General features: G+C 44.5%; 1 protein-coding gene across 1 annotated transcript; it reads left to right on the top strand.

The window, feature by feature from the left end:
• Positions 1–1695: 1695 nt before the first annotated feature.
• Positions 1696–14279, top strand: LOC125739322 (ceramide kinase-like). Its single transcript, XM_049009320.1, has 13 exons — positions 1696–2091; positions 5103–5225; positions 5318–5440; positions 5826–5951; positions 6513–6579; positions 6810–6955; positions 9768–9842; positions 10101–10253; positions 10340–10445; positions 10720–10793; positions 11986–12191; positions 12804–12988; positions 13789–14279. The coding sequence occupies exons 1-13, from the start codon at positions 1941–1943 to the stop codon at positions 13880–13882; spliced, it is 1629 nt and encodes a 542-aa protein (XP_048865277.1). The 5' UTR covers positions 1696–1940; the 3' UTR covers positions 13883–14279.
• The last annotated feature ends 1014 nt before the right edge of the window (positions 14280–15293 follow it).

The raw sequence follows: 15293 nt of genomic DNA, 5'->3' as shown, positions 1-15293 counted from the left end.
TAGGCTATGGGTGCATTTCCCGAACTTACGAACAACGTAGCGTTAAGAAAGGTTCAGGAAACTCACCATATGACCAATACCCTTATACATCTGTGAAAGTGTTGAGCTTCATAACTTCCATTCAATAGGCCTGTTGGGTTTCCCATTGGAGATCTTTTATTGAATTTTTGAGAGAAGGACCCTCTTATAATCCAAATTATCTCAGAGGGGAGGCCTGTGATAGAATGGATTCTGTGGCCTTAAAGGACAGGTGGTTATTGCAATTCAATTTATCATATTTTGTGCTATTGTATAGATGAAACAAATTAATTAACAGTGAGTAAACACTCCTTACATTATGACCTAGTTTTAAGGTTTTGTACAGTAGTAATGACAAAAGACAGCGAAAGGAAGTTGATTACAGGTCTGAAATCCACGTGGTACTTGCACGTACATATTTTTAAACGAAAACATGATCAAAGACAAACTCAGGAAGTCAGGTTTTTTGCCATTAACCCGATCAAAGTGGAAGAGGCTCAAAAATTAAAGGCAGATACACGAAATATTAATCAAAGCTCGTCTCAAAGATAGCATACGATCAAACTGGTTAAAAGGCATCAGTGCAGTTTGGAAAATGTTTGCACGTATCTGCACTTGAGAGACCATATGGCTCGTGCCATCTGTGCCAGTCTAAAATAAGAATTATTAATTCCTTTAATAGTAAATCTTATCCAGACCAATTATCTTAAGCATATGGCAGTACACACATTTTGTGTGACTCCGTCAGCATCTTTCTGTTTCAGCGTGCTTGACAAATTGTATTTATACATGATGTTTTTCTTAATATAGAACAGCCCCTTTGGATTACAAGTTGCGTTTGTCAATACATGACGGGTAACAGTAATTGTGTTAATATGGGCAATCTGGAAATCCTAGGGCGGCGAGTTTTTTTTTCTTTCTATCTATCTATCTATCTATCTATCTATCTATCTATCTATCTATCTATCTATCTATCTTTGTGTGTCTGTCTTCTATTATTTTTGTGGGTACAAAATGCGCAGCTGTTGTAGCCTACATGATTAAATGAAGGAAAAAACAAGAGAAATTATCCATTGTATCTGATCTTCCCATATGCCACCCTTTAATTCTCTAAAGACGTCAGATTTTGAAAAATATGTTTAACTACTGCAGTTGCAAGAATGATTTCTACAAATGATTGGCCAGTTTGGTCAGCGCTTTTTCAAATAACTTTCCAAAGGTTTTCACTTTAAACGCGACGTTTATGGATGACAAGTCATTTTGGTCTCGTTTGAAGGTGTAACTTGTTTATAACGTGATTCAAATCTCCGTCATGAAGATCTGCAACTTCAAATCAAAATACTGAATTTACTGCAAAACCTGTACAAATCACCAAGGAAGTTCCGTAGGCACCCCAGCAAACAACTCTATCGATAACAAAATTCTGCATTAATTATTATTATTTTTAAGTTTGTTCTATCGCTATAATTTGTGTTATGCCTAAATGGATAAATCGTTTATCGAAATGGTCGCACGAACGCATTGAAAAGTAATTAAACTGATGTGGCGTAGGTTGCAGAGTACTTAATATCCACCTTGACGCTCGATTAAAAGGCGTATAATAGATATTAAAGCCAGGTCCACCGAGATCGGTGCTCTTTAGTTGTTACAACAATTATAACATCTGTGATTGCCCAATAATGATTTACAGCCCACGGTTTCCAAGGGCTTGGGGTATTTTATTTTTTTTGTTCAGCGAGCTTGCAGTCAGTGAGATATTAGAAGGTTTTCACACGTGGTACAGTAAGGTGTGTTTTCCCTTTTACTGTGGGAGTATCCGACAGGACGGGTGAATGTGCATGTGCCTTCGGGGACCGGCGACGCGGACCGTGCGATCGCTGCGTTATTATACCGAAGTCCGACCTAGCATCTGACGAGCGGCGATGGAGACGCCGGAGCGCCTGTTGTCATCCCGATTTTTCCTGAAAAGCACAATCTTCGAGGTGAACCTCAGCCGTATCAGGCTGACGTGGAGGAACCTACAGACGAAAGCTGCCTCTGGAAGTCATAATACAAGCAATAAATTTAAAGTCGGTAAGTTGCTAATGTGCAGGATTATACCTGTGCGCTTTGGCTGGGGTTTTCTGCTGGGGTAACTTAAGCTGGGCGCTCCGCGTTTTAAACGCATTTGATACTTAGACGCAAGTGTGAGCAATAATATACTTTACTTTCTCCACGGAAATATATTTTTGAAAACAGTTTAATGAGACATGAAAGTAATAGGCTTAGTATTCGTTGGCTTTCATTTTTCAAAACAATAATAAAACTTTTGAAAAGTGATCAAAGATTTCCCAGGTCCAGTACAACGAACTGTCTTTTTCGTAATTGGGGGATATGTCCTTCACAGCTAAGTGAAAACGCACATTGTTTAGGTTAAATAATGGAGTCCCGTACTAATCCTGCACGTGTGTAGCATTAAGGATGTTAATCACATCTGAGATAAAACCTCAGGACTTTTTATGCCCTTGTCTTACACACCATTTCACGATCCGATTACGTTCTCCAGGAGCAGCTCCTCATACAGCCTTTTAGAGTCACTGTGGTGTTTAGGACACTTTACTTGTTTGTGGGAACAGAAGCATAACCCTATTTGCTCCAGAAAAATGCCAGTTTTAGGCCATTTAAGTCACTTTGGGAGTCGTGTGCTGACAGACTATGTTATGTAATCTGTATGCTGGAATCTCTGGGTACTTAGGCACACTTTATATCTCTTGAAACAAAATGCGCTGGTAGGTGTGTGGAAGATACATACTGCATAGTAATTTCCTTTTTTGTCTGATATTGTTTTCAGGGTCGACACTCACGCTTTCTGACTGGCGCTTACACAAGATATTTTACTGCAAGTCTGTATTATTACATTATAAACTGAATTTAGCTACATCAAAAGCTTTGGGGTAGTTTGCAAACCCTACAGACTATTTACAAGATCATAAAACTGTTACATACATGTGCGTGTGTGTGCAGATTTGTCTCAATCTGAAAATGTCACACCAGCCAGCCGATCAAAGTTGACAAGCATGTGTGGTCAGTTTTTCGCATGGGCCGAATGAGGGCTGGGTCTCAGTTACCAGGAGAGGAAACATTGCTGGTCCCCATCACAGTGCTCCCTGTTACGAAAAAGTTGTATTTTTGGAAGGGTAGTATTTTCATTACAATAAGCATACAGATAGTGACCTACTTTTTCATAATACTGTAAGATTCCATGGTAGATGGAAAGGCAGATATCTGAGCTGCATTTTGCATAGCACACAGGAAGATTCAGCTACGAGGAAATGACTTTGTGAACTTTCCTCTAGCGCTTGTAGGATGTTCTAGCCTCTCCGGTCTCATTAGGTCATTGCGAGTCAGCACGGTTTGGCCTGAGAACCGTCCCACATTAGCAGTAGGGGGATTATTCGTCTGTGCTTCTCTGGAGGTCAGGATTTAAACAAAACTTTGCCAAGAAGGGGATGAGCTGCAGTGCTCTGCTGCATTGGACGCAGGCCCTGACAGAGGGTTTCCACGGAAACATCAATAAGCGTGCAATTACACCAAGATCTTTTTTCATACAAACCCGGTTCGTCAACAGGCTTAGCGAGTTAGACGGAGTTATAGTAATAGCTTTTCCTCTGTACTCTTGGTTCTATTCCAACCATTCAAATGAAACAGATCACACCTCTGTTTAGAGAACATGACTTTCCAGGCAGCAATTTGAAGCCTGCTCTTTTCTGTCAGCTGACGATGACAGTGACTTCTTGACAATGCATTCTGCATGTGATGAACGTTATTACTGAATGGGATCTTTTGCTAGTTGTGCCTCATAGATTTTAGCTGTTTCATTATAGTACCTCAGCCCTAAGCTATTTCCTATAAGCTATTTCCTAACATTATTCTGAACATCTCATTGTTGCTGAATTTTTCACTGGTTCAAGGAATAAATAAAAGCAGTTTTGCTGAGAAAGGATTCACAAAGTTTAAACCCATCTTAACCAGCTGTGTAACTCAGGATGTGTCCAAGTGTCACCTGTGGATTCAAAACTCTCTTCTCCCTTCATTTAAACTCCCTAAAGCGATGTGTGAACTTCAATTAACATCTGCCGCTTTGTTAATTTAAAAGTTTCCATTCGGTCAGACAACGCTATTTCTTTTTAATGCAAATAATGGGGCTGTAATCCATAATGCTGTTATCGGCTCACTTGCAGTTCCATGTCTGTTTCGCAGTGATAAAAGGACCCCGGTGCTCTCTGTAAGGTCCTCTTTCTTGAGGTCCTCTGCCGGGCTGCTCAGCTAGAGACCTACCTAACGTAGCATGACTAACTTGCGTTTTTAACCAAGCTGGTGAAAGCGCCATTAGCTTTCCTGTTGCCAACCACAGTTCCCAAGGACTACGCCTGCTAAAACGCTCGACTGACAGCTAACTGTGCTCTAAAGGTCTGTGATCTCCTGAAGGTGTTGTTAGTCTACGGGGAGATTGCAACAATAGTAGAGAAGTACTTTCAAAACAGTCATTCAGTGTACTCAGAGACACCAATTACGTGTCCTGGCATCCTGTAATAAAGCCTTAACAAAGTTAAATAGAAGCTTTTATTTCAACCTATTTTTATAACCCAGTTACTCATTTATGAGCCACAGTTACAGTAGGTGAGTGTAGTTTGCTTGACAGGAACTTGACTGGATGTTTAATTTCATAATTTCAGAATATCTAATAGAAAACGGATTAGATGGCGGTATTGCTCTTATGTAATCCAGCAGCTGGCATGAACAAACAGTTGTTTTTACATACCAGTCATAAATACACCGTATGTGCCATTTAATAATTCTACTTTTGCTGCAGCCCTGACTGGGACAGTGGTTTAACAGTGATTAAACGATGGATGGATGGATGGATAGTTCTACATTTATTCCTTCATAATGGTATCCTTGTTATCTGTTTATGTCATTCATCTATTGATTTCTCTCCATCCAAATGGTTTTATCTAGTGAAACCTGAAGTGTGTTCGCCTGCTTTATTAATGGACGTTTGTGTGTTTCTCTGGTGAGGGTGATGCACTTTTCTGCTTCCGCAGAGAGCGGTTCTGTACCCGTTTGTGAAATCATAGCCGTTTGGGAGGCTCGGGGCATCTCCCCGATCAAAAACAGTGAAAGACGGACCCAGGAGCAAGAGGAAACGTGCCAGGGCGCCTTCACAGGTATGGGATTGGACAGTGGTGCATCAAGATATGGCCCCACCTCCACTGTCACCCTCAGACACCCCCTTAGAGTCTGCCCTCTGTCCTCCTAGTGTCCTATGTGGAGAGGGAGGGTCGGCACCACTGGCGGCCACGTGACGTCACCTTCCACTGGCCCGACACCTCCACCTGTCACCACTGGGTCAGCACCATCAGGGAGCAGATCAGCCTGCTCAGTAAGGCTCCTGTGCTTCACAGCCTCTTTCGCCCCTGGCTAGTCACATGTCTCTCAATAACACTTTACACATTACCTACATACCTATAAATCACTGAACACATTTTTACCACGGTAAAGAATTCATAGCACAGACCGCACCCCAGTGAACCACAGATGTGTAGCTCCTCTGCCTGTTCTGCACCTTATACCCACATGGCTCTCACGCCATTTTGCTCTTGAGATGTGTCCCTGGTCAGCTTTATATACAGTAGTGTAATAACTTACATGCCCATAAGAATGAGTCTCTTTAGTTATCTACAGAGAAGCTTGGGAAGGTTTGTTGTGCTTTAGAAAGAGTTTATTGACAGATGTGAACAGAGACTTAATAACTAATTATCTCCTAGACCACAGACCCAAGCGTTTGCTGGTCTACATTAACCCCAACAGCGGCAAACGGCAAGCCAAGCAGATTTACGAGCAGAGGGTGGCCCCCCTTTTCTCCCGCGCTTCCGTGTCCACGCACGTGATCTGTGAGTCCCGGTCGACGCCTCGCATTAACATTTTAATGACACATGGCGCCCTTACGGCTGCTGGGCGGCAGGGTCCGTCCCGGAAAAGAAAAACACTATTTATGACTTTGGCAAAATATCATAATGAGGACTGTGACAATCCATAATCATAATGATCCAAAGAAATCTTTGAAGAGGGACCCAACTAATCACTGGCACCTGGAAATTATATGAAGCGTGGGGTGAGCACCCCCTCCAGCGATTGTCATAGTGATGTTAGGAGGCGGTGAGTGAACAGCAGTCAGTAAAAAGCCCGACGCAGGTGCACCTCAGCGCTTAGCTTGCTGACCCAGACGTGATGGTGACCAGCCTGCAATAAAGCAAAGCAGCCGCATCCATAAGGCATCTTACAGTAAGACACTTAATATGATGACTGTCTGACTCCCATAATCTCCTAAAGTCAGCCAAAAGCTATCAAAAGTATCCTATATTTTTAGATATATGTCATTTTGGCTTCAGCTCAAACGCCTGAAGGCAGAGGGACAGAGGGGAGACACATTTGTGATTCATTTGTTTCCATAGTAACTCAACAGAGGGATCATGCCAAGGACCACTTGGCCAGTGATGCAGACCTAACGAAGTACGACGGGTAAGTCTGCACCCGGACCAGGGATCACAATAGTCGTAGGACACAAATGAACTTGTTTGCTGGTGGATAATTTCCCCAGTCTCTCGGTTTGGGGCCGAGCCGGTAAACAAACGGCTTAGTGAAGGACTTCGGAACGGCGGCGGGATTTGGGGGGATCCGGCCGCTCCGGCGTATATTTATAGGGTTCACCTTTGCGGAGCCGGCTCAGCATCTCCTCTCGCACCCGGCAGAGTGGTGTGCGTCGGGGGTGATGGCATATTCAGCGAGGTCCTTCACGGGCTGCTCACCAGGACCCAGAGAGACGCCGGAGTGGACCAGAACAGTACGGAGCAGAATCCGGCGCCCTGTACGCTTCGAGTCGGCATCATCCCGGCAGGTAACCGCACCGCCAGAGTTTGAGTAATGGGAAAACAACTTTAACACTGGGAATGCTGGAAGAGAGCCAATAATACTGGGGGATGCTAGCAATCAGCCCATGAAGTTCTGGGATTACTATAAATTAGCCTGTCATTTTTGGGAATACTAGGAATCAACTATTAATACAAGGAATGCTGTATAAAAGCCAGTAATAGCTTTATTTCATCTTTGTAATCTCGAACTTCATCACTATGGTAACAGTACTTGTCATAGTATATTTTGGCATTTTCAGATGGACTGGGGATGTAAACACTTTAGATTACCTTTGAGGATGTTGGGTAGCAATCCTCACGATATCAAGCTGTCATTATTGTCAGCTGGAAGACGAGAGCGAAGTTTGTTATGGGATGTTCTTGTCAATGGCTTGCAGCTGTGGGGAAGCGCAGGTGTCTTCAGCCTGTGTGTGTGTGTGTGTGTGTGTGTGTGTATGTGCTTCGAGGTGAGCTGTCGGATTAATACTGACGGGCGAGAGTTGGGAATTCTCCAGATTTTGAATAGACCAGTAATGCAAAAATCCGACCAGCGACATGTGCAGTACATTCACCGAGGCAGCGTCAAATTAAACTTAAATTCCACGCTGGAGCACATGCCGCCGCGGTTTCCATGGCAACGGCACGGCCCCCGTCACTCGCCGAGATGGCAAGGGAAGCACGACGGGGCCATCATTCAGATTTCCCTTCCATTATGCATGCGATGCCCCATTTTTAAATCATTGTAAATAGGAGAAACAGAGAGTAAATTGGATAACGTGATTTGTTACCATCGCTGGAGATTTGGAGCCCGGCTCCAGTGTCTGCTTGTCGCCGTGAGCTCCTGGGCCTTGCGGTGATGTAGCTGTCCAAACACTAATGCATTTTTTGGTCTCACTCCGGTGACACTTCGCCTGGATGCCTGAGATTGGGAATGACTCCACAGAGAGGGCTCCCTTCCACAGCCCCTGAGAAAACGTTAACGGGTTCTGTATATTTTTTCGATTTAACGTGCGAGACGTCCTGGGCAGCAACGCCGCTGAAGTATCGTACCATCAGAATGGGTCGTGTAATGCTGAAAAATGTAACCCGGGGGCTGGCCGGACCCCGCTTTGGGAAGCTGACGATTCCACGCTGTGACCGAGTCTAATTCCGATAAACAGTTGCATTGTATCTCCTGCTGGCAGGTACACGATACATATTCATGAGCTTAAATACAGAAGCTTTCTCTTCAGATGTCTGCCACACGCCGTTTGTGCGATTTCGGCACCGCACGTATGTGTGCTTGCGTTTGTGTCTCTTTGCCTAATTAAAATAAAGATCAAATCGGATTAATTTTCCTGAACGTTACTCACGGGATCCTGTTTATCCTGTTATTTACTCCATACTTAATCATTCACACTGTGAAAGAGCACTCCTCAAAGAAGGGTACACCCCACCCCTAAAAGGCCACCGTGTCATTCCCAGATGGGCAGGGAGAATCAGTAAGATTTAATAAGCGAATCTGTGGTAGATTGTTGAAAGGTCAGTGAGGCTGAAGGCTGCCACGCTAACCACATAACAGTATATCAGCCAGCCATTTTTAGTATAGTGCTCACCAAGGGAGTCATAAAGTGCTGTTTTCATCATAACCGATCTCAGTAATTCCCCCGCTTATCTGTTCATCACAGGCCGGTTTCGACAGTCATTTTTTATTTGCAGGCGTTTTGAGCGAAAAGGCGTGGGTAGTTATTACATACTTATTCTGAAATAGAATTTGGACGGACCTTAAAGACCCTGAGGGACGGGAGATATCGCTGCAAGGGTAATCAGGCTTCGTGTAACAGATAAGGCTGCAGAACAGCCCCACTGTTCAAGAAAATTTAGAGCATTAGCGCTGTGGACCGCGATATGATCATTTTTACAGTTTGAAAAAGCTAATCGGCAGAAGACAGAAGACCTTTAATCAGAGTGGTTAAAAATGTTTCAGCTTAAGGGCAGATAGGCAGAGTGGCTCGTTTCGGGTGCTGCGTGTCGACACTGACTGAACCAGGGACAGGCAGAATTTATGATATTTGTATTTAAAATAGATGATTTAAATACAGTATTGTAATTTGTAGTTTGAATTTGACTTACTTCATAAGAATAATTATGTAATTTGTATCAAAATACTTTGATGTTCAGTAGCTTTGTAGTTTCCCCATAAAGTACGGATGATGACGTCGTGTGCCTAACGTTTGTCTACACAAGGCAGAAGTTTGTTTTTTTCAGTCATTTTACTGAATGGCCATTAGAGACCATAGCTGAACCAAAAGACTTAAAAGCTCCATTCAGGCGTATTAGAGTTTAAAGTCTTTAAGGTGTAGCTGAAAAGCGCTAACATATAAAAGCGCTTACATTTTATATTTTAAATATTTTTCAATTTCGTTGTCCAAGTGACAATGGCAATAAAGATTGTCAGTTTTGTCAATTAAATTACAAAAAAAAAACATTCTGCATTTATTGTTCCCATTATCTGAGGGTTCACATCAGTAATTGGGATATATTTAAGACACTTTGCTTGGGTTCGTATTTGTTCTGTGTCTGTATCGCATTGTATCCTGGCCATTTGAGTCAGTTTGCGTGTGAAAGATCAGGCTGATATAGAATAGAAGTATGTGGTTGTATTCTTGTATTTTTAAAATACAAACTATTGTAGTGTATTTTGATACTTTTGCTTGGCGGTTGTATTTTGAAGTTCATTTTAATATACTTAAAAATAGGATATTTGGTACATTTTGATGTATTTTTGCTCATCTCTGGACCCAATGACGTCCTTCCTAGGTTCTACTGACTGCATCTGCTATGCCTCGGTGGGGACCAATGACCCAGTGACTTCCGCCTTGCACATCATCGTTGGTAAGGACTTTCACGCCGTCCATGACTAAGGCTGGGACTATTCCAGCACCCTTTAATGGTGGTGGGCAATTGAGCCACCATTCATATCATTAGCCAATGATATGGTTTAAATCAGTGAGTGATGGGGGAGAGGGCACTTCGGGGGCCAATCAGCTGTCAACAGGGATCCGATCCCACCCCCCCCCCCCCCATATACACTCCTAAACAAGGGCGAGATGTGACATATGTGAAGTGCCTGACGTTCACCCACCCCCCCAGGAGACTCCCACGCTCTGGACGTCTGCTCAGTCCACCACAGGAACAAGTTCCTCAGGTACTCCGTATCCCTGCTTGGATATGGTTTCTATGGCGATGTGCTGATGGATAGCGAGAAGAAGCGGTGGATGGGGCCTGTCAGATACAGCGTCTCAGGTGCATTCAGTCAGCATGCGCTTAGCCTCTCTGCACTCGCACCCGGGCCCCGCGCTCCATAATAACCTACACCGCCCTGCCTGCAGGCTTCACCACTTTCCTCGCACATCACTGTTACGAGGGCACGGTATACTTCCTCCCGGCAAAGGACGTTTCGGGGAGTCCGAGGGACAAAACCAAGTGTCGGGCTGGGTGAGTTCTGCCAAACTGGCATCTTCGCAGCCGTTCGGGAGACAAGGTTAAGTCGTGTCAGAGAGGATCAGCCTGCAGAGTGTGGGAAGGCAGGTTTTTTGTGTGATATCTTCATGTCAGGAAGCCCCAGCGAGAGCAGTGGGACACGGACATCTTTACGTAACGGCAGGCCCCTCACTTATTAAAGCCACCAGAGCCTGACGGGGAAACCTCAACATGGCAACCCGAACCGCTGATGCTTATGTATAATGTCCCCCGGTACTGACCCACGCAGGTGCCTCCTCTGTCAGCGGGATGGCCGGCCGCTATCTGATGACAGCGGGAGAGACAAGGAAACTCCTAACAAAGGTGGGACATCTTCTCTTTCACTCTTTGTTGCAATACAACACCACACAAATTCCCATCATGATCCCCGCGTATCCCATCATGAGTCATACTAGCACAACTGCACGTCTCCTGGTGAGGAACGCAACGTCCCTGTTCTGTCCATGAGTCTGTCCCCTGTCAATCCCCGAGTCTGTCCATGAGTCTGTCTCCCCGCCCATGTCTGTTTCCCACCAGTCCCTCGTCTGTCAGCGCTCCCATTGTGCGTTGGGAGGGACTCCTCTTCCATCAGACCATGACTCATTGCAATATCGTGCCTGCTCAGCACCCACCGGTGCAGCCCATCCCCTCCGGAGGGGTGGGGGGGCTCAAACTGTGACATGAATGTGGTAAACATTATTTGCAGCCGCTTATGCTAAGCAGCAGATAAGTTGTGTTTACTGAAAACAACAGATCACACCCCTGATCCCTAATTGGCAGTTTTACATGTTAATTTATTGAGCTTGCCTCTTCCGGCTCCCGCTGATATGTTTCCCGAGGGGCGATGAGCGTGCGCAGAGGCCCGTCTTAATCAGGAAGGCGGCGGCGATGCCAAACTCCTTTCTGATTTTTTTTAAACCTTGCCCGAATGAGTGCCGTTGCTGTTACTTGTTTGGAATGAAAATATCACAAGCGCAGATACTGCAGGCCTGGCTCTGGCAGTACGCATGCAAATGAGCTTCCCAGCATGCAAATGTGCCATTTCAGAGGCCAAGGGCTAATGTGCATCAAAGCCCCATCCTGTTTTCCCTCGTTTAAATATCCAGTAAATGTGTTCTCTGTGCAAAAAAAAACCATTGAAACCAATACAACACATCTCTAATTAATATGTTCACTGCGTGTCGATTGGCTGGGATTATTTTGTTGGTATAATAACGCAGGAATCCTGAATAATGAAATGCACACTATTGGCAATAGCTCGCACATAAAAACACTTTGGTACTACTGAAATGTGATCTTGAAACCATTCTGCTTTCAACAATATAACCATTATGAACACTGCTCTCAGATTTGTGTATTCTTGTATGGAACGATGTTCCTTCTCAGGTCGTGGCTCCTTGTTTTCTTTGCATGGAACGATGTTCCTTCCAAGGTCGTGACCCATTGTTCTCCTTATGTGGAACGTTGTTCCTTCCCAGGATGTGAATCACCCTCCTCTCTATTGTCCATTCCGCAGATCACCATCATGGGTGGCAAATGATCCAGGGAAAGTTCTTGGCCATCAACGCAGCCAGCATGAGCTGTGCATGTCCCCGTAGCCCCGAGGGAATGTCCCCTGCCGCCCACCTGTCTGATGGCACAACTGACCTCATTCTTGTCCGTGACTGTTCCCGTCTCGACTTCCTCCGGCACCTGTACCGCCACACCAACACAAGCGACCAGGTGTGTGTCACCCTCTCCCTAATAGGTGTCCTCTCACCAGTAACACGGGGTAAAACAGGTATTACCACAACTCAGGTACTCTGGTGTAATGCAAGTATTCCAACCACAGTATTTAGTTGTAACACAGGTATTCCCAGCATGGTACTCAGGTGTGACGTGGGTATTCCTAGTGTGGTACTCAGGTGTAATGCAGGTATTCCCAGCATGGTACTCAGGTGTAGTGCAGGTATTCCCAGCATGGTACTCAGGTGTAGTGCAGGTATTCCCAGCATGGTACTCAGGTTTAATGCAGGTATTCCCAGCATGGTACTCAGGTTTAATGCAGGTATTCCCAGCATGGTACTCAGGTGTAGTGCAGGTATTCCCAGCATGGTACTCAGGTTTAATGCAGGTATTCCCAGCATGGTACTCAGGTTTAATGCAGGTATTCCCAGCATGGTACTCAGGTGTAATGCAGGTATTCCCAGCATGGTATTCAGGTTTAATGCAGGTATTTCTACCTCAGTACTCAGGTGTAATGCATGTGTTCTCACTCCAGTACTCAGGTATATCAGAGGCATTGGTGTAACACAGCTGGCTACTCGCTCCTCCCTTTTCCCCCGCACCCCACAGTTTGACATGGGCTTCGTGGAGGTGCACCGCATCCGCCGGTTTTGCTTTGTCCCCGGCAATGACCTGGAGCCAGAGTGGAAGGGGGCCAGACCGACACAGTTCAGCCCAAGCTATGGATGCCAGCCCACGTGTGGCAGGTGGAGCTGTGATGGAGAGCTCCTTCCTCAAGCCACCATCGAAGTCGGGTATGACAACGCCAATGTGCAGCTGTTAGCTTTACCTGTGCGAGTCTGGGTCTCAGGACCAAAACACTGATCCAAGGCTATTAAGTGCATTTATGTGTGTGGAAATCAAGAACAGGCATCTATATTCCATGCTCTTGGACAGGAATACTGGTTGCTCAGCTGTTTACAATGATTTTACAACTCAGGCTTCTCATTAAATATTCTGTAAAGATACCAGGGCCGATAAAGAATGATTTAATTGCGTATGGTTGACAAAACCTTTGTATATTATGACTACTCACTCCAGAATTCATTATAACTTTAATGCACCGTTGTAACCAATCAGTGAATTGTATTTCGCCAGTGATGCATGGCTGCGTGATGGATTTAATTTAATAGGCCTCCTGCTGTTAAAAGCTTACTTCCATTTAATTAAGAAAGAAATCCATTATTTCGTTGCATTTTCCCCTCTAGTAATTGTTCCTGATGTGAGTCAACAAAACAACTCGCTCGTAGAGATAAGTAATGAGGACACAGAGGCTAAAGACAGTAAAAAGAACAAAAAAAAACCTTAATCTTACTTGTAGGAAACAGACGCCTTTCTGCATAGTTAAATACTGCAGTAGGTGAAATTAGGCTAAAAGGATTGACACGTATCCTGCGCAGATACTTACAAGACTGCCGTTTTACTCTGGTTGTTTTTGTCTTATCAAAGATACACAACAGCCATTGTGAAGATGGGCGTCAGGGGATTGAGAACAGAACCAGTAACGTTGTTTCTTAGCTTTGTGTTGAAAAGTTGTTGGTCTTTGTGTCCCCAGGGTTCACTGTGGGCTGATCCAGCTGTTTGCCAGAGGGATCGAGGCGCAGGAAGGATTTCAGGAACACTCTGCCCCCTCCAGTCATACAGTATGAAGCACTGTGCTCATCTCCAGAACATTCCGACCAGACTGCATATGGGCTTTACTGTGAAGCCACATTGCCAGGACCTGTGCACTTGCCATCAGCCTCTGATTGGTTGTTAGGTTGAGTTCCGCTGGTGATGTCCGGCTGTTTTTTTTTTTCCCGTCCTTGGAAGCTTTCATGCGTTTACCTCATTCACAGATATATTATGACTGGCACCTGGAGTGCCAGCTGAACCCTGAGTTTACTGTCGGCGTGACCCTTAATGCAGCCGAGGAGATCGAACGCAGTTTTCAGTATCGTTCTCCAACAGCTGACCTTTTGGTTTCAAGAATGACAGCTGGGATGAAAGATTCTTTGGCTCTCACTGAGTCGACATGTATTTATTTTTAAAATAAAATTTTTACTCTGAAAGCCATTAATCTCTTTTTTTTCTGTGTGTGATTGTTTTACAATTTCAAGTGTTTTGCTGTACCAGTGACCAACGATACAGAAAACTGCACGCAAGCATGGTTTTTGTACATCATGCACTCGATATCCTCATATTCTCAAACAAGGGCTTATTCTTACAAGGGCTTTAGATTCAAACAGAATCTCAAGTCAAATCCATTTCCTTTTGCATATTTTGTGTGCCCGGGTTTACCCTCAATGCACTCATCCCAGTTTCTCCGAGGTTCAGTAAGTATTTCTTAAAATAGCACATTATAAGCTGTTGATATTGGGTGCTCAGTCCTGTCCCTGAGTATTTGCAGCTTCTCATTTTTGCCAGACACATCAGATTCGAATTCATAAAACCTGCATTGGTCCCTTGAGTGAAATTACGACACATTGAAACTATGTTGGTCTCAGCTTAACTAGCCAAGATTCAAATTTAAGGTCCTCCTGGGTCCAGGGAGACTTGTTATGAGATGACAGCCAGCATATGAGGTCCTGCCCCCCAGGCAAACATTTTTTTAGGGTGATATGGGATTGATTTATTGTTTATTTACTTTGGTTTCACGTTTCACATCGGAGCTATTTAATTGACATTCTTTTCGAGGTTCCTGTAAAAATCCCAATGTAACGCATTTCAGTTCCGATAATCTTAACCAGGATGACTGGAGTACAAATATATTCCTGTCACTGATTTTGATAGTACGTATTTTTTCCAGGAAACGTGAACTTGGCAACATCTGGTGCATGTTATATACGCTTTGCTAAGGTTTTAAAATCGGGGATCCTTGGAGAGGCTGCCTCATTCTCACCTGGCCGTCTAGATACCAAGCTGTGGTTTTGCATTGTGATGCTGGAGCTCAGAACAGGGTTTTTAAGGGACAGAACATCTATGGAATCGGCAGGACACCTGCGGCCGCATCTTTGGGTGTCTGTCCCGCATGCTGGGGGCCCGGGTTCCAACTGGTTGAACGGAGTCTGTCAGGGGCCC

This window comes from Brienomyrus brachyistius, chromosome 3 (genome assembly GCF_023856365.1).
Source record: "Brienomyrus brachyistius isolate T26 chromosome 3, BBRACH_0.4, whole genome shotgun sequence".
Lineage (NCBI taxonomy): Eukaryota > Metazoa > Chordata > Actinopteri > Osteoglossiformes > Mormyridae > Brienomyrus > Brienomyrus brachyistius.
The sequence above is the reverse complement of the archived record's forward strand: the minus strand, read 5'-3'. Positions and strand labels throughout refer to the sequence as shown.